Below are 13,515 nucleotides of genomic sequence, written 5' to 3'. Positions count from 1 at the left end.
AGACTGCTACATCAGGACAGCAAAATCAGCCATTATCCTCTGGTAATAGGCATTTGCCATTTTTATCACTGATGCAACGACAGGTAAGCAAAGACATATAAAAGACTTCTAGTGATTTAATCAGTCCCACCTGTGGCACAGGCAGGGCATTATCTCTGCTACTGTTGTGACACATCCCTCAGACTGAAGGCCCCATGAGAGCCCCTGTATGTGAATTCAACACAGTTCCAAAGCAGAGAGAGAAGCAGGGAAGGTCTCCTTTGCAGCTGGTCACAGCTCAGTCCCCTGAACAGACAACTTGCTAAGAATGGGATGCCAACAACCAGCAATGACATTCACTTCACTGTTTCATGTGATCCCCACATAATCCTGCATGACCCTCTGTTATATTTTTAATTTTCATGTGCTGAAACCAAATGCCATCCATCCCTTCTTTTAGAATAGGCAGTGCCTGGGAAGATAGGATGTGCAAAACAGAGACAGAGCCAAACAGTGCCAAGCAAGGCACCTTTAGGCCTTTCCACCTATGCTGACTTCAATCACCTTCTGCATTTCAATGCTGGTAAATGTCCACATTTCCACCTGCTGTTTCAGAAACTGCAGAAACTCTACAGTGCTACACAGCACTACAAAATACAGGTGGAAATGTGCCACATCCCACTCTCACCTTCCTTTGCCTCCCACATTCAACATAAAGAGCACCGTGGGCTGGGATCGTAAATGCCTCTGAGATAATTGTGGTGGCTGAAGTCAAATACATTCTTGAACGAGTCCCCACCCTCACTTAAATTGTTCTTTGCCTTGCATAGAAGTGAATGGCTGTTTGGCCCTCTAACATTGGGTAGTTTTTATTGTAGGGTGTAGACCATCCATACACATCACATTTTTGTAGTCCCCTTTTCTGAAGATTTTTGCATTCTTCCTGTTAGCTGTTTTATTTCAAAGTATTGTAGACAAAAGTTATCAATAATTTGAGGTTATGTACTAATGTACTACAATCTTTTTGCATTGATTTTCCCCATTTAAGTCAAAATATAGCATGGAAGAACATAATGTCGCTCATCATGTATATTGGTTAAATGCACTGCAAACTCATATGAAATGATGTATAATGTTAGAAGAACGTGTCTGCCTTATTTAATTTTAAATACAGATAGTGGTGTAGGAAAAGATCTTTCACATGTCTGTAGTATCCTCTTCTGGGAAAAAAAAAAAAAAAAAGTTTTCACTGAGGACACATAAAGGCGTAACACGGGGCAGAAAAATATTAACTTTTCATAATAATAATTAGGGCACAAGTGTAATGAGCCTTCTTTGAGAAAAAAACTTTAAGAAATCACCCTTGGAGACAGCAAAGGGGCTGATTTCAGTGGCCCAGCTGTGCGCAGTGTTTAATGTCATGTGTAAGCATTTGGGTGTTAATCTTCAGTCGGCTTTGTAATTAAAAAATCTGAATAACATCATTACTCTGTAATCCCAGCTGTGATACGACAACAGCAAACTGTTTAGAGATTTTCATTTTCCTTATAAAAGTAACTTCGTATGTAAAGAAACACCTCGGATCCAGAAATCGCCCTGTCAGAAGTGAGTTGTGAACGCAGTAAAATCGGAATCCCTTGCGCTCTTTCTCAGGCACAAGCAGTGGCAAACCAGGAGCCAGACAAGACGTCTGCGATGGTTTATGACAAGTGCTGACAACCTGGTGGGTGAGAGGGAGCAGGGGCTGGGAGCATGCTCGGTGCCACGCATCCCATCCTGGCTGGGGCTCTGCAGGAGGGCAGCTGCAAGGGGCCCAGAGCAGAGCACGGCTCCATGGCCACACTCATCCCCTTGCCCGTCCCGTCCCCTTCGGGCTCCGAGGATGCTGTTCCTGCTCCGTGTCATTCTTCTGTTAGGAATCAAAGGTAAGACCACTTCTCACTTAATTCTTTATTAGCCTGAGTGCCTTTTGGGACGCATTAACAAGAAATTTCATTTAAAGTGAGGAATCGGTAAGGAATTTTCATTTGCATGATTTTGTTATACTTTTTTTTTTTTATTATTATTTTAAGTTTAAAGCAGGTGAGAAAATCTGATTTTGTAAAACGATTGAATTGCCCAACCAGGTTGCTTTAAATTTTGATTAAATTTATCAGCTACAAAACTAATTGATAAAGCCATGCTTTTTCAAAAAATACCCAATGTAATGAAACATTGTTCTGATCAGCAAGCTTCGCCTCTGTATCATAGCACACTTTCTACATATTAGGTGAAAAAAAGGAAGCATTTAACTTAGCAACTAAGTTTTCATGGGTATTTCCCAATTTAAGCAAAACTTGTGGTAATTCAGTGAAGCAAATATTTTCAGTATAAGCAAATTCAAAATAGAACGATACATTTAAGCAAGCATGTTGAATCTTAGAAACAATTGCCTAAAATATTGCTTCTATGAGAAAACTTATTTTTCATTAGAAACACTAGTTTAGCAACAATATACAAGTGGAAGTTACAGTCTTTCCTTTAAACAAATTTTCAAAAATTAAAATATTTCAGTTCCTACACACATTAATTTTTAATAATAATAGTTTTCTTATGCTTAGCAATTCTTGAAGTATTGTAGGAAAGTGAATAAATGGTTTTCATTGTAATTAGCTCATGAATGGCAATTCTTAAGCTTGTGGAAAGTTCTTTAATGAAATAGCATTTTTTTTCTAATAATGCAGAGTGTTATCAAAGTAAGAAAATGAAATGGCAAGTGCATTACTAGGAAGAAAATAAATTAAAAAGAAAAAGAAAATGCCAGCCTGTTAGAAATGGAAAACAAGTAAGAGAGAATATATTATTTGTTCTGTAGACAACCTGTTATAAAGGAGTGGAATATGCAGGATTAGAAAGTATTGAATTTTATTAAATACTCTATTTAAAGATATCTTTTAAATTGCTGTTTTGCTTATCACTGGAGAACATTGTGCTAGTGTAAAATGTTTATTTTAACGTAAAGTTGTTTTCATTATCTTTCCAAAATTGACTTTAAGACAAAACATCTAGTGAGTCAACTTTCCATTCCTCATATTGCTTTCATTGTCACAAGTCTGATTAGCTGAAACAAAAGTTAGAAGTAGCTTATTACAACCACCACCACCCCCTTACTATCTTCCCTATTTACACACCATGAAATGAATCTTTATTTATTTGGGACAGTTAGAAAAAAATATGAATATCCCTTCTATTATTTCAAATTGCTTTTTCCATAAATAAAGAAGCAGACAAGCAAACGGCTGTATTACTAAAAGGTCATTATTTCTCAGCTGCTCCCCCTCCATAATAGACAATAAGGGCTGAGACAATTTTGCATCAGAGCGTTCAGACGAGAGAGGGACCGAGTCCACAGTGACACAGGTACAAGCAAGCATCGCAGGGAAGGGGATACGAGTCAGAGAGAGCTTTCCTCTGGTGTGTGTTTTGTCTTCACCGTGTTTCAGGAGGTATAGAAATATGAAGTGAATGACTGATGTGCCCCCGCCCGTTTTCAGTCTTGCCCCTTCCTCTGAAATGTTGCCAAAAATGTGTATATAGTAAGTATAGCAGCTTTGGGAATGTCACAAGATACAGTTACATCTGGGAAAGCCACATCTGCAGCAGGTCTCAAAGGAAAAACATCCATATTGCTGTAAAATGGGTGTTGAATAGCGGCTGTTTAGTTACAGACTTTAAAATTCTTAGATACGTGACTCCACTTTAAAAGAGTGGGAAATATCACTAGATTACAAACACTCCTGGTATTTGAATGGCTGGTTAACCTTCAAAGTTTGCCCTTCGTATTTAGCGGAATAAATCGATGCTGCTTAAAAAGGTGGTGTTTTACTGCCCTCTAACGGCTGACGACAAACAGCTCCCCCCTTTTTTTTCTTTTTTTTTTTTCTTTTTTTTTTTTTTGGTAGTTATTTTCCCAAATCTCTCTCCAGCAGCCACCGGGACACCAGGTGTCCAGCCAAAAGGAAGCCTTACATGTCAAGACCTGCGGAAAGTAATTGTGCAGCATCCTGGGCATGTTGGAGAAACAAAACTGGCATGCTGCTGGGTGGAAAGGGGGATATTCAAATCAGAGTCCTGCCTTTGTAATTAATGCTAATTAGCCAAGCTGTGCCTGAAACATCAGTGATTAAAATGTGAACACGTGAATACATCTCATCTGTCTGAATTGATAGGAAGCCCAGGAGGATCCTCTGGTGTGACTGACAGAACAGGCATCTCTAACAGTGGGCTCTGACTTTATATACCACTGCCTAGTGATTCTATGCTTGATGAATTTAAGGATAAAATATTCAATCCCAGATTGTTTAGCCTTTTTATTTACCTTTTTTCTTTTCTTTTTAATGAACTGCTGTTCAAAGCAGCTATAACACCTCCTCAGTGAGGAACTGCTTCTCGGTGTTACGGTCCAGACCTTAATAACAGGGCCAATGCTTGCCAGTGATCAGTTCAGTTCTGGCAATAAAATATGAAAAATAATAATAATAAAGCCACTAGCTATTATAAATGTGACAATTAATCATTTTTAAGTGTTACACAACTACAAAACATAAGTTATGGTGTGACTCACTTTTCAACCAGGAGAAAGAATCACTTGGTAAAGGTGCCATTCACTTCAAAGCGAGAGGTCAGGGATGATGTTTCCCTGTGGAGCACTGTGGATGAAGAGGTTGTCACTGTAATAAATACAGGAACCCTAAAGCAAGCGGGTTTTAGATTCATGCGAAAAAACAGATTACGAGTGCTTTTTTTTTTTCTTTTGTAGATTTTTTTAAATATCACAAATGATGGTCTATAATTTGCACTGTTGTTTTAATCCTGCTCACCATTCAGACCATTAAATGGATGTTTAATATGGACGATGCACATAACTTCAAAAATGTTCTTGCAGTTCACCAGATACCTCTTTACCTGCGTTTTGAATCTACAAAGTACTTTTTTTCCATGGAAAATTTGGTACAAAACCAACTCTTTCTTTTCCCAGCCAGAAAAAAAACATTGGTGGAAAAGAATAATTAAGAAAACTTAGGTCTGTGCACATTTTTGCGTTTGTTTTAGTATGTGTTGAAACAGGAACATTGAAACAGGATCCAGAAATGTAACCGTTTCTGTTTCCATTTCTGATTATTTTTTTTAATCCTATGTTCTTATGATTCATTTTTGTTTCATTTTTGTTTTTATAATTCATTGTTGTTTATCATCTCTTCCTTCCTGAGCAATGCTGAACTTAACCATAGCTGAGCTTCAGCTGAGCCCCTAATCAATGATCTGATTTCAGTGACTTTGAAGCTAAGTGAAGCAAGCTGGTCTGCCTGCTCTCACAGTGACCTGAGAGCGCTGACGACAGGATCAAAAAGGCTGTTGTCACCTGAAAAGTGCCTCAATTATGTGCATTATAACAGCTCCAAGCAGTGTTAGTTCAACAAGGAGCTTCCAAAACAAAAAGATTTTATCCCTCTAAAATCTTGTCTTAGTGCAATGGACATTTGCAGAGAATGTTTTTTTTGTTTGTTTGTTTTTTCTGCTTTAAACAAAACTGTTCTTACAACCACAGCTACTGAGCCAACGTACTTTGCTTGTGCTATTAAGTTTGCAATCAATTTATAGACTTGTTCTATTAAAGTACGTTGAATAACAGCAGCATGCTTGAGGACTGTGCACATATTGCATGAACCCAGCTGATCCTCAGTAATGTGCAATATCGTTTGGTCGATTTGTGCCACTCAGAAATTTATGGCAAGAAACAGGGGGAAATCTGCTAGTAACCAGAGAAGGAGCAGCTCCATCATAGGCAGAAATTTGAAGATTGAATTTTATCACATGGTGAACAAAGGAGTGCTCTTATGGTATTATTGCTTTGAAAGCAAAGCTTCCACTTTTATCTGTAGCTATTCATCAGCCAAAGTGCTGTCTATGGGGTAGTAAATCATGAGTCTAAGCAAACTGCTCCATCCAGCACTGCAGACACTGATGAGAGAGGATGCGATGCCCACCAGATCCTGAGCCTTACTGGGAAGTGGGAAAGGAGCAACTGTATCCACCAGGGCTGTAAATACAACGTGCTTGTTGAACAAGCAAATTGAGAGAAGTTACAATGAATGTAGAGACAAAGAGAAAACTGGAGAAGCCCCTTCTGTTTGGGTAGCAGCTGATTCCTTGTCCGTGAGAGCAATTAACTGAATGCTGGGATTGAAGAGAGGCTCAGGCTGAATTTTCCATCTACCACCCCACATGTAATCTGCTGCGGTTTTGCTTCTCTTGAGAGGTCAGGGACACAACTCAGTCCCCTGGAAAGACAATGTCAGGCCATACTGAGCATATATGTGAAGTTTGAAAAAATGCTTCATAACAATGTTTGTCTGTCCTTTGAATACAAGAAGGCTTTTTCCAGTCCTACTTTTGTGCAATATCTGACACATGAAAAAATGGGATAAAAAAATACTGACAGTGGCATAAGAACTTGACAAAAACAGTAAACTATCACAGTTTAATTGCAATATTATTCAAAATAGTAACATAGAAAGATGCACAGTTTTACCAGTCTGTTTTTATCAATGTTTTGGGTCCTAGGAAGAGCTTTCAGAAACACCAGTCTACAGCTCTTCCTCTGTCTTCCAAACAACACAGAAGAGGATGTTAGCAGTATCTCACTTCAAAAAGCAAGGCTTATCTTGATGAGATTTTTTTCCAAAATGAAGAGAAATTGGATATCAAGTCTCAGCTTGGACTTGACTATATATTTCATCTCCTCTTGTCTTGTGCCTTAACCCCAATTCTTTGTATCACACAAAAAGTACTATCATTAGGAGAGCATTATTTAGATAAAACTAAAACATATTCACTTGTTAAAGATCACTGTTTAGCTGTACTTCTGCTCTTTCTATACGTGCTGGTGCTATATAGCCCCTAATTGTCCATTGGCCTCATAGGAATTGGATTACCTCACTTTGTTTTAGTCATTTCTGCCTGCAATTTCATCCCATGTATTTCATTTCAGTATTGCGTATAGTCCCCTAGGGGTCTCGTGTGTCTAAATTCAAATTCAGCATGGCTGCCTTTGCAAGCTGGGTCCACAGGCATCTCCATCAGTTCAATGATCCATCATTGGATCATAATCCAATTTGCTTTGTCAAACTTGAATTACACTTTTCAAAGAATTTGCTAAATAATAAAAACAAATAAATAATTTAAAAAAAAAAAAACAAAACAAAACAATAACAACAGCTGCACAATGCAAAGTGTTATACTATGTTTCGTTTACTCTGCTTTTTTTTTTTTTTAGCATTTTTTTTTGTAAGAAAAGGGTTTTCTTCTATTAGATTTTCATAAAATCTCCTGAAAACTTTGTGAAAAGAAAAAAGTGCTTTTGCAAATGCTCCATAGCTGTAATGGAATAATATAGCAGATTTCCTGTAAATGTTCTGCAGAAATGCAGTCTTCTGTTATGTGTGCTGATACAGGAAATAAAAACTACTATCTTGCTTTTAACATCTTGTCTGAAACGGTGATTTACAAGACTATAAATCTAATTGAATTATTGCAAATATATATCTATATATTTCAAAAGTAAAGTGATAAATCTGATACCACTCTTTGCAGATTCATATCAGAATTTGACTTGCAAATTGCTCAAAGATTTTACTGCAGTTGTGTGCAATAAGTCTTACAAGTTGCATCTCTCTGATGTGCAAGTGAACACTTCTCTATTGCCTACCTGCCTTCAGCATGGGAAGTGGCTTTCCACATGCTCTGGCTGGAAATTCTCTCTCCACATAAGACTTCCATCTCCCTGTACCAGGAGCACCAAAACTCCATTGCCCTGTCCACCCACTTATATGTTTTGCAACATAATGTTCACACCATCAACAAATCAGTCTACCAGGAAAGGATACTGATAAGCATATTACTTATTTATTTAATTATTTATTTTTTGGCTAGCAATGTGTTCAGCAGATAAAGGAAAAGAGAGAAGAAAAGCAAACAGACACTTTTAGATGTCTCTCCTAGATTCCAGCTGTAGAAATCCATTTCTAGATGATGCTATAACAAATTAAAATGACACATAACATACTTCAAAGTGTAAAATGAAATTGCTCTGTCACATGCAGTGGTTGTAGCTTCATCATTTTTATATACTCTGCTCTAGAGGAAATGTCTTTCCATATTTTCTCAGAGTCCTGCTTGATGGAAGGCGTTTCGGTTGATGTGGTCTGCCAAAAGGGTTATTTTCCATGTGGAAATCATACAACGTGCCTCCCACGGGCATTTCACTGTGATGGCATAAATGACTGTGAGAATGGTGCAGACGAGGAGAACTGTGGTAAGTACAGCAACAGCTGTAAGTGTACAGAAACGAAATCTAGCTGTGGGATGTGTTCCTCCAACTAATACACATGGAATCACTAACAGCCTTCAGATGATCTGCAAGCCTGACAAGTCTGGGGTTTTTAGTGTGACTGAATATTTTAATTTCTTCAGTGAATGAGGAAATTACACCATGCTGGTCAGGATGCCGGCTGGCATGCTGACACCATGCCAACTGACTAAAGGCATGCCCCAGGCGGACTCCAGTGGTGAAAATTCTGCACAGTCCTCTGCTGTGGAGACGGGGTAATCACTGCACATCTGTGTGGGGAATCCTTCAAAGTGGATGCATGGGCTCCTGCAGATAAATAGGGGTTCTGAGACTCAGTAAGGCTTTTCAATAGCAGATGATTTTAAGTATTTTAAGAGTTTTAGTTATATACATATGTCAGTATATGTGCATGAGCACATATGAACTTGGTGGTGGTCATACCACTATTCCTCTTATTGATCTCCATGCTTGCTCTCAATCCAGAAGAGCTATGAAGAAGTGAGGTCAATGAGACTGATCTCCTTTTTTGGGCTAAGAAACGATCCCTGTTTTGCAGCATGGTTCCCTCTACATCACATTCAAGTTGTGAGACTCTAAAACATGTTGGGTCAGAAGCTAATGTGTCAACTCTACTGTCATCTCCTGCTTTGTATCCTCCCTCCCCACCTACTTCCTAGTGTAGTTCTTACATCACTTTCACTTCTTTTTCTTCTTTCTAGGTATTCCAAACCACCCTCCTGTGCCTCTTTCCTTCTTCTTTACCACCACCCCTCACTACCATCTTTGAATGGAGTCCTTTGTATTTGTGACTTTCCATGTGGCACATTTCCAGTGCCATTACCAACTCCAAAATTCACCTTGGTGTACTAACACTGATTGCTCCAAAGACTGATATTCTTTGTATAAAATAGAGATTCCTATCTTCTGCCAACCTATTAAAAATTCTATGCTATACGAACATTAACTTGTTTTCTCTCAAATACAATATAACTTGTAGAATTGCCTATTCATTTCACTGTTCCAGCCATGATCTGTTCTCATTATTTTCCATGGTTTGTCTGAAATCTGAGGTCACCACTTGTATTCATTTTCTTGAAATTGGTGTAAACTTCCTGTTTTTTACTGAGTCACTTTCTATGTTTTCATTCCTGTCCTAAAATACTCCCATTATCATGTACATTTTCACTGTAAATGATTTGTAACTTTCCATGCTATATCATGTACTACAGCATGGGTTTCTCTGCTATGTTAAGCATTTTATTTTAGCATTCACTTATTTTTTTGTCAACACATCTAATAATATTTACATCATCTTTAGATTTCTCTCTGTCATGGTCATAGTCTGGTGCACTTCTGCCATTCCACTTGCATGAGATTTCTTAATTTGGGTTTATAATAGATATTCATAATCAACAAAAAAGACGATCAAAAAAATCATTTTGAAGATTTACTTTTGCTTACATCCCATATCAGAAAACAGACAGAAAACAGATACACCCCACAGTCAAAATACATGTTCTCTGGTATTAATGTTCTGGTTTTCATTAAAAGTTGATGTAGAATTTGAAGTATAGATGACAAATGTTAACACTTCTTATAGGAGATAACAGTGGATGGGCAAGTATCTTTGACATGGTTCGTGGAAAGCCTAATTATCTGGGTTTATCAGAAGAATGCTGTAAGTAATTGCTGCTTTTTTCCATTTCATTGCCGTTCTGACTTAATCCTAAGTGCACTATAACACCCTTATTAGTATCCTCACACTATTTTACATTTCTAAGACTTTTCACTGCATATACATATTTACTATAATTATAGAGATATCTGGAATTTTAGATGAGCTTAGGGAACTCCTTTGGCTTCCCAGAGCTTTTTGCACACACACCAGGCAGAGCAGAGTGAAGCTGTGTGGAGCATACTTGTTAGTGCCAGGTTGCAGCTCTGCAGACTTGCAGGAAAATAGTAATTAAATTTTTGAAAACTTTTGGAATTCTAATAATTGTTTTCATCTCACTCTGGAACAAAAGAAAAAAGAAAGGTTTCTTTGTGAAGCATTTAAAAAAAAAAAAAAAAAAAAAAGATTAAAAAATCTTGAATTGGTTTACATTAAACCCTTCTAAAATATTTTTCTTGCCTACTGATGAGGAGTCATAAGCCCCAAAGCTCCAGCTTAGTCAAAGTAGTACAGTTCTGAGACAGCTCTTCAGAAGAACTGCCAAGGAGGGGCAGCCAAAAAGCCTTTAATTGCAGCAAGCAAGGACAGCATTGTGGCAAGAAAGAAGCAAGCTTAGATGCTGTGTTCCCGCTTGTCTGCACTAAAATCAAAGCATCCAGTTTCTCCGTGAGTTGTAGTGACTTTAACTAGTCTGCATTCTCTGTGGAAACTGTTGTATCAGCAGTTTCTCAGACATCCTCATTTGTGTGTTATCTATATATTTATATATAGAGAGAGTATATCCTGTCTTTCAGTTAACCTTATTGCAGCTGGTACTGTATTTACGGAGAATAGGATTTTAAATTTGACTTATGTTTTACCTGTGTTTGAGTTTATTATGTGTAAACTACTGCAGTCCTAGGAAGCACAGCAGCATCTTTTAAAGCCTTCCTGACAGGTGAACCTTACAAAGGTAATTTGGGGAAGGAGGCATGTTAGACATCTTAATGTCCAATTCCTTTCAAAAACGGGGTCTTAGTGTGACACCCCATCTGATCAGAAGTACTTGGTGGGTATAAGACATATATATGTAAGACACTCCCTCAATAATTCATTTTCCTAGGTCTCCAGCAATACCCAGAAGGCTGCAGCTGCATGGAAACAGAACTGGAATGTGCTGGAGTTAATCTGAAGTCTGTCCCGCTTGTTTCAAGTAATGTAACCGTCCTGTAAGTGGAGTCCCTTTTGCTCCCCAACATAATGCTGTACTAAAAATGAAGATATGCCTGAACACACTTTGCATAGTGCTGTACTACCAAATGTGGGCCCTCTGCACACAGAGACTGCAGAAAAGAGCAGCCCACTATAGGCACTTACTAGGGATTGACCAGTATGTAGTGAATGCTGTGAGTGTTTGGCTACAAGGTCCACTTCAGGGTGGAATTCATTTGACAAAATATATGTGTGTCAGCAGTGTAAACCAGTCATCTAATACAGGTCGTAGGAATTGCACGCAGACTGTGTTTACTTCTCTCCCCTACAGAGAGTTTGGGTGTTAGCTGAGAAGAGGATTTTGCACTGTCCACGTTACAATTAGGCGAGTTGAATGCCACTTGGGTTTGTCATTCCTATTGCTTCAAGTCTGTGGGCCCCAGGGTGCTCACTAAAGATCACTGGTTGTGCAGCCAGCACTCGGGTAATGGGCACCCACCAAATATTGCTGAAGTTACCACAGCAGGAATTTCAGGATTATTGCTTCTTAATGATGACTCAGAGCTCCCTATTTCAGCTTGCCAGCTCCAGTTTTACAGGCTGTGAAAACGTATGTAAGGCTGAATCCTTGGTAGCATGGGAAATTCCCAAAGATCTGCCTGGATCAGCAAAGGGAAATATTTAGAAGAGGCCATCCTTAAACTGAGTAAAGAAGTTGGATGGCTTTCAGTTAGCTTGTTCAAGTGGTCAAGTGCATTTGCTTTACAAAGAGATCAAAGTGAGAACTGTCCCTCCCAGCTAATCCTGGGAGGGCACTCAAGCTTCACCTGGGGATTCAAACAATGAGGATGGATGACAAAGAAGCTGAGGAGGCTACCAGGCTTCCCAGGCAGTGTGATGCACCCAAAGTAATGCACCCAGTGTTAAGAAATGCAATGCAATTCACCCAAAGACTGTTTTAGACTCTGAGCCTGTGTTTAAACATCAGTTCCTGATTACTTTTAGGTCACTCGCACACAACCAGATCCATTCTCTTCCAGATGAAGTTTTCAGCAAGTACACAAAGGTGAAGAAAATGTAAGTATCTTGACAGTTTATTAAAGCATTACATGAGCCCAGGACTGCATGAAATGCATAAAATCAATGCACAGTCACCTCTGTGTTCACTTTTTAACAGTAATGCACAGCGCTTGCTTTCAAAATTGATGTTTTGATCATGCTGGGCTGCCAGTCTAGCTGGATAGGCACAGATGCGGGCAGCTTCATACACCGAGATCTGGTCTCACTCCCTGGCACAGAAAAATAAGTAAGCAGAAAATAAATCTGCCAAATAAGCACTACTGCCGTTTGGTGATGAAACTGCAACTTACTGTTTTAAAAGGTTAAATAACACATCTTTTAAATTTTTCCATTTTCTTTCTTTTTTGATGCCACAATACCATGGAAACCAAACACAAATTATGAAATTAGCTGCACACATGGCAAGTTCTACTATGTAGTCAGTCCTCTCATAGATCACTGGTACGTTTTTTCAAGCTGGATGGTGTCTTCCATGTTCTTTATATAGTAAGTGGCCTTCTTATTGCAATTTGACTTGGAGGGCTTCCAATATAGCTTCCTCCAAGTTCCTGTAGGAACCAGTCTGCCTTCCACTGAGTTATGAAGAAGGGAGACGTTTGGATATTAAGAGGTAGAATGACTTGTATCCTATTTAAATATGGCTGTTGTTAATAACAAAAATAAAAAAGAAGAATCAATCAATCAGTCAGCACTGTAATTGGAATCTCCCTCAGATAAATTCTTATGGGATTAAGGTATACATATAAAGCTAGCAAATATGTGGTCTACATGAGAAAACGGACAAATATAAGGGTAAAAATTCATATGACAGACATATGATAAAACCTCATTAAAAACAAACAAACAAAAAAACATAAATACATAATATAATATTTGAGCTCACCTTTTGTTTTGGATTGGATAGTGTATGCCTTTTGCTAGATAATTCCTAATGACAGCTCAAACCACCATCCATCCAGAAGAGATTAGCAGCCTTCAAGAATTGCCTTTCCATGGGAAAGGCCTGTATAATTTGAAGAGTGGGCAGGGTGCTAACCAATTTTATATAAACAAAATATATATGCCACTAATTTTCAGCAGAGGTGCATCACTAGATTCAATGTACATTAACATGAGTGTCAAGAAGGATGGCCTCACTATTTTTTACATTTCATAAAATTCAAAATAATATGCCTGCAGCCTCGAACAGTATTGGCTTTTC

General features: G+C 38.3%; 1 protein-coding gene across 1 annotated transcript in view; it reads left to right on the top strand.

Annotated features, from left to right (window-relative positions):
• Positions 1–1,562: 1,562 nt before the first annotated feature.
• RXFP2 (relaxin family peptide receptor 2) overlaps positions 1,563–13,515 on the top strand; it is a 30,052-nt gene continuing 18,099 nt past the window's right edge. The window contains exons 1-5 of the mRNA XM_027470037.3: positions 1,563–1,904; positions 8,186–8,332; positions 9,969–10,046; positions 11,146–11,251; positions 12,240–12,311. Of these exons, the coding sequence (XP_027325838.3) occupies positions 1,682–1,904; positions 8,186–8,332; positions 9,969–10,046; positions 11,146–11,251; positions 12,240–12,311 (626 nt within the window). The 5' untranslated portion in view covers positions 1,563–1,681. The remainder of the gene's footprint in view (positions 1,905–8,185; positions 8,333–9,968; positions 10,047–11,145; positions 11,252–12,239; positions 12,312–13,515) is intronic.

Source organism: Anas platyrhynchos, chromosome 1, assembly GCF_047663525.1.
Source record: "Anas platyrhynchos isolate ZD024472 breed Pekin duck chromosome 1, IASCAAS_PekinDuck_T2T, whole genome shotgun sequence".
Classification (NCBI taxonomy): Eukaryota; Metazoa; Chordata; class Aves; order Anseriformes; family Anatidae; genus Anas; species Anas platyrhynchos.
Note: the sequence above shows the minus strand (reverse complement) of the source record. Positions and strands in the feature narration are given on the sequence as shown.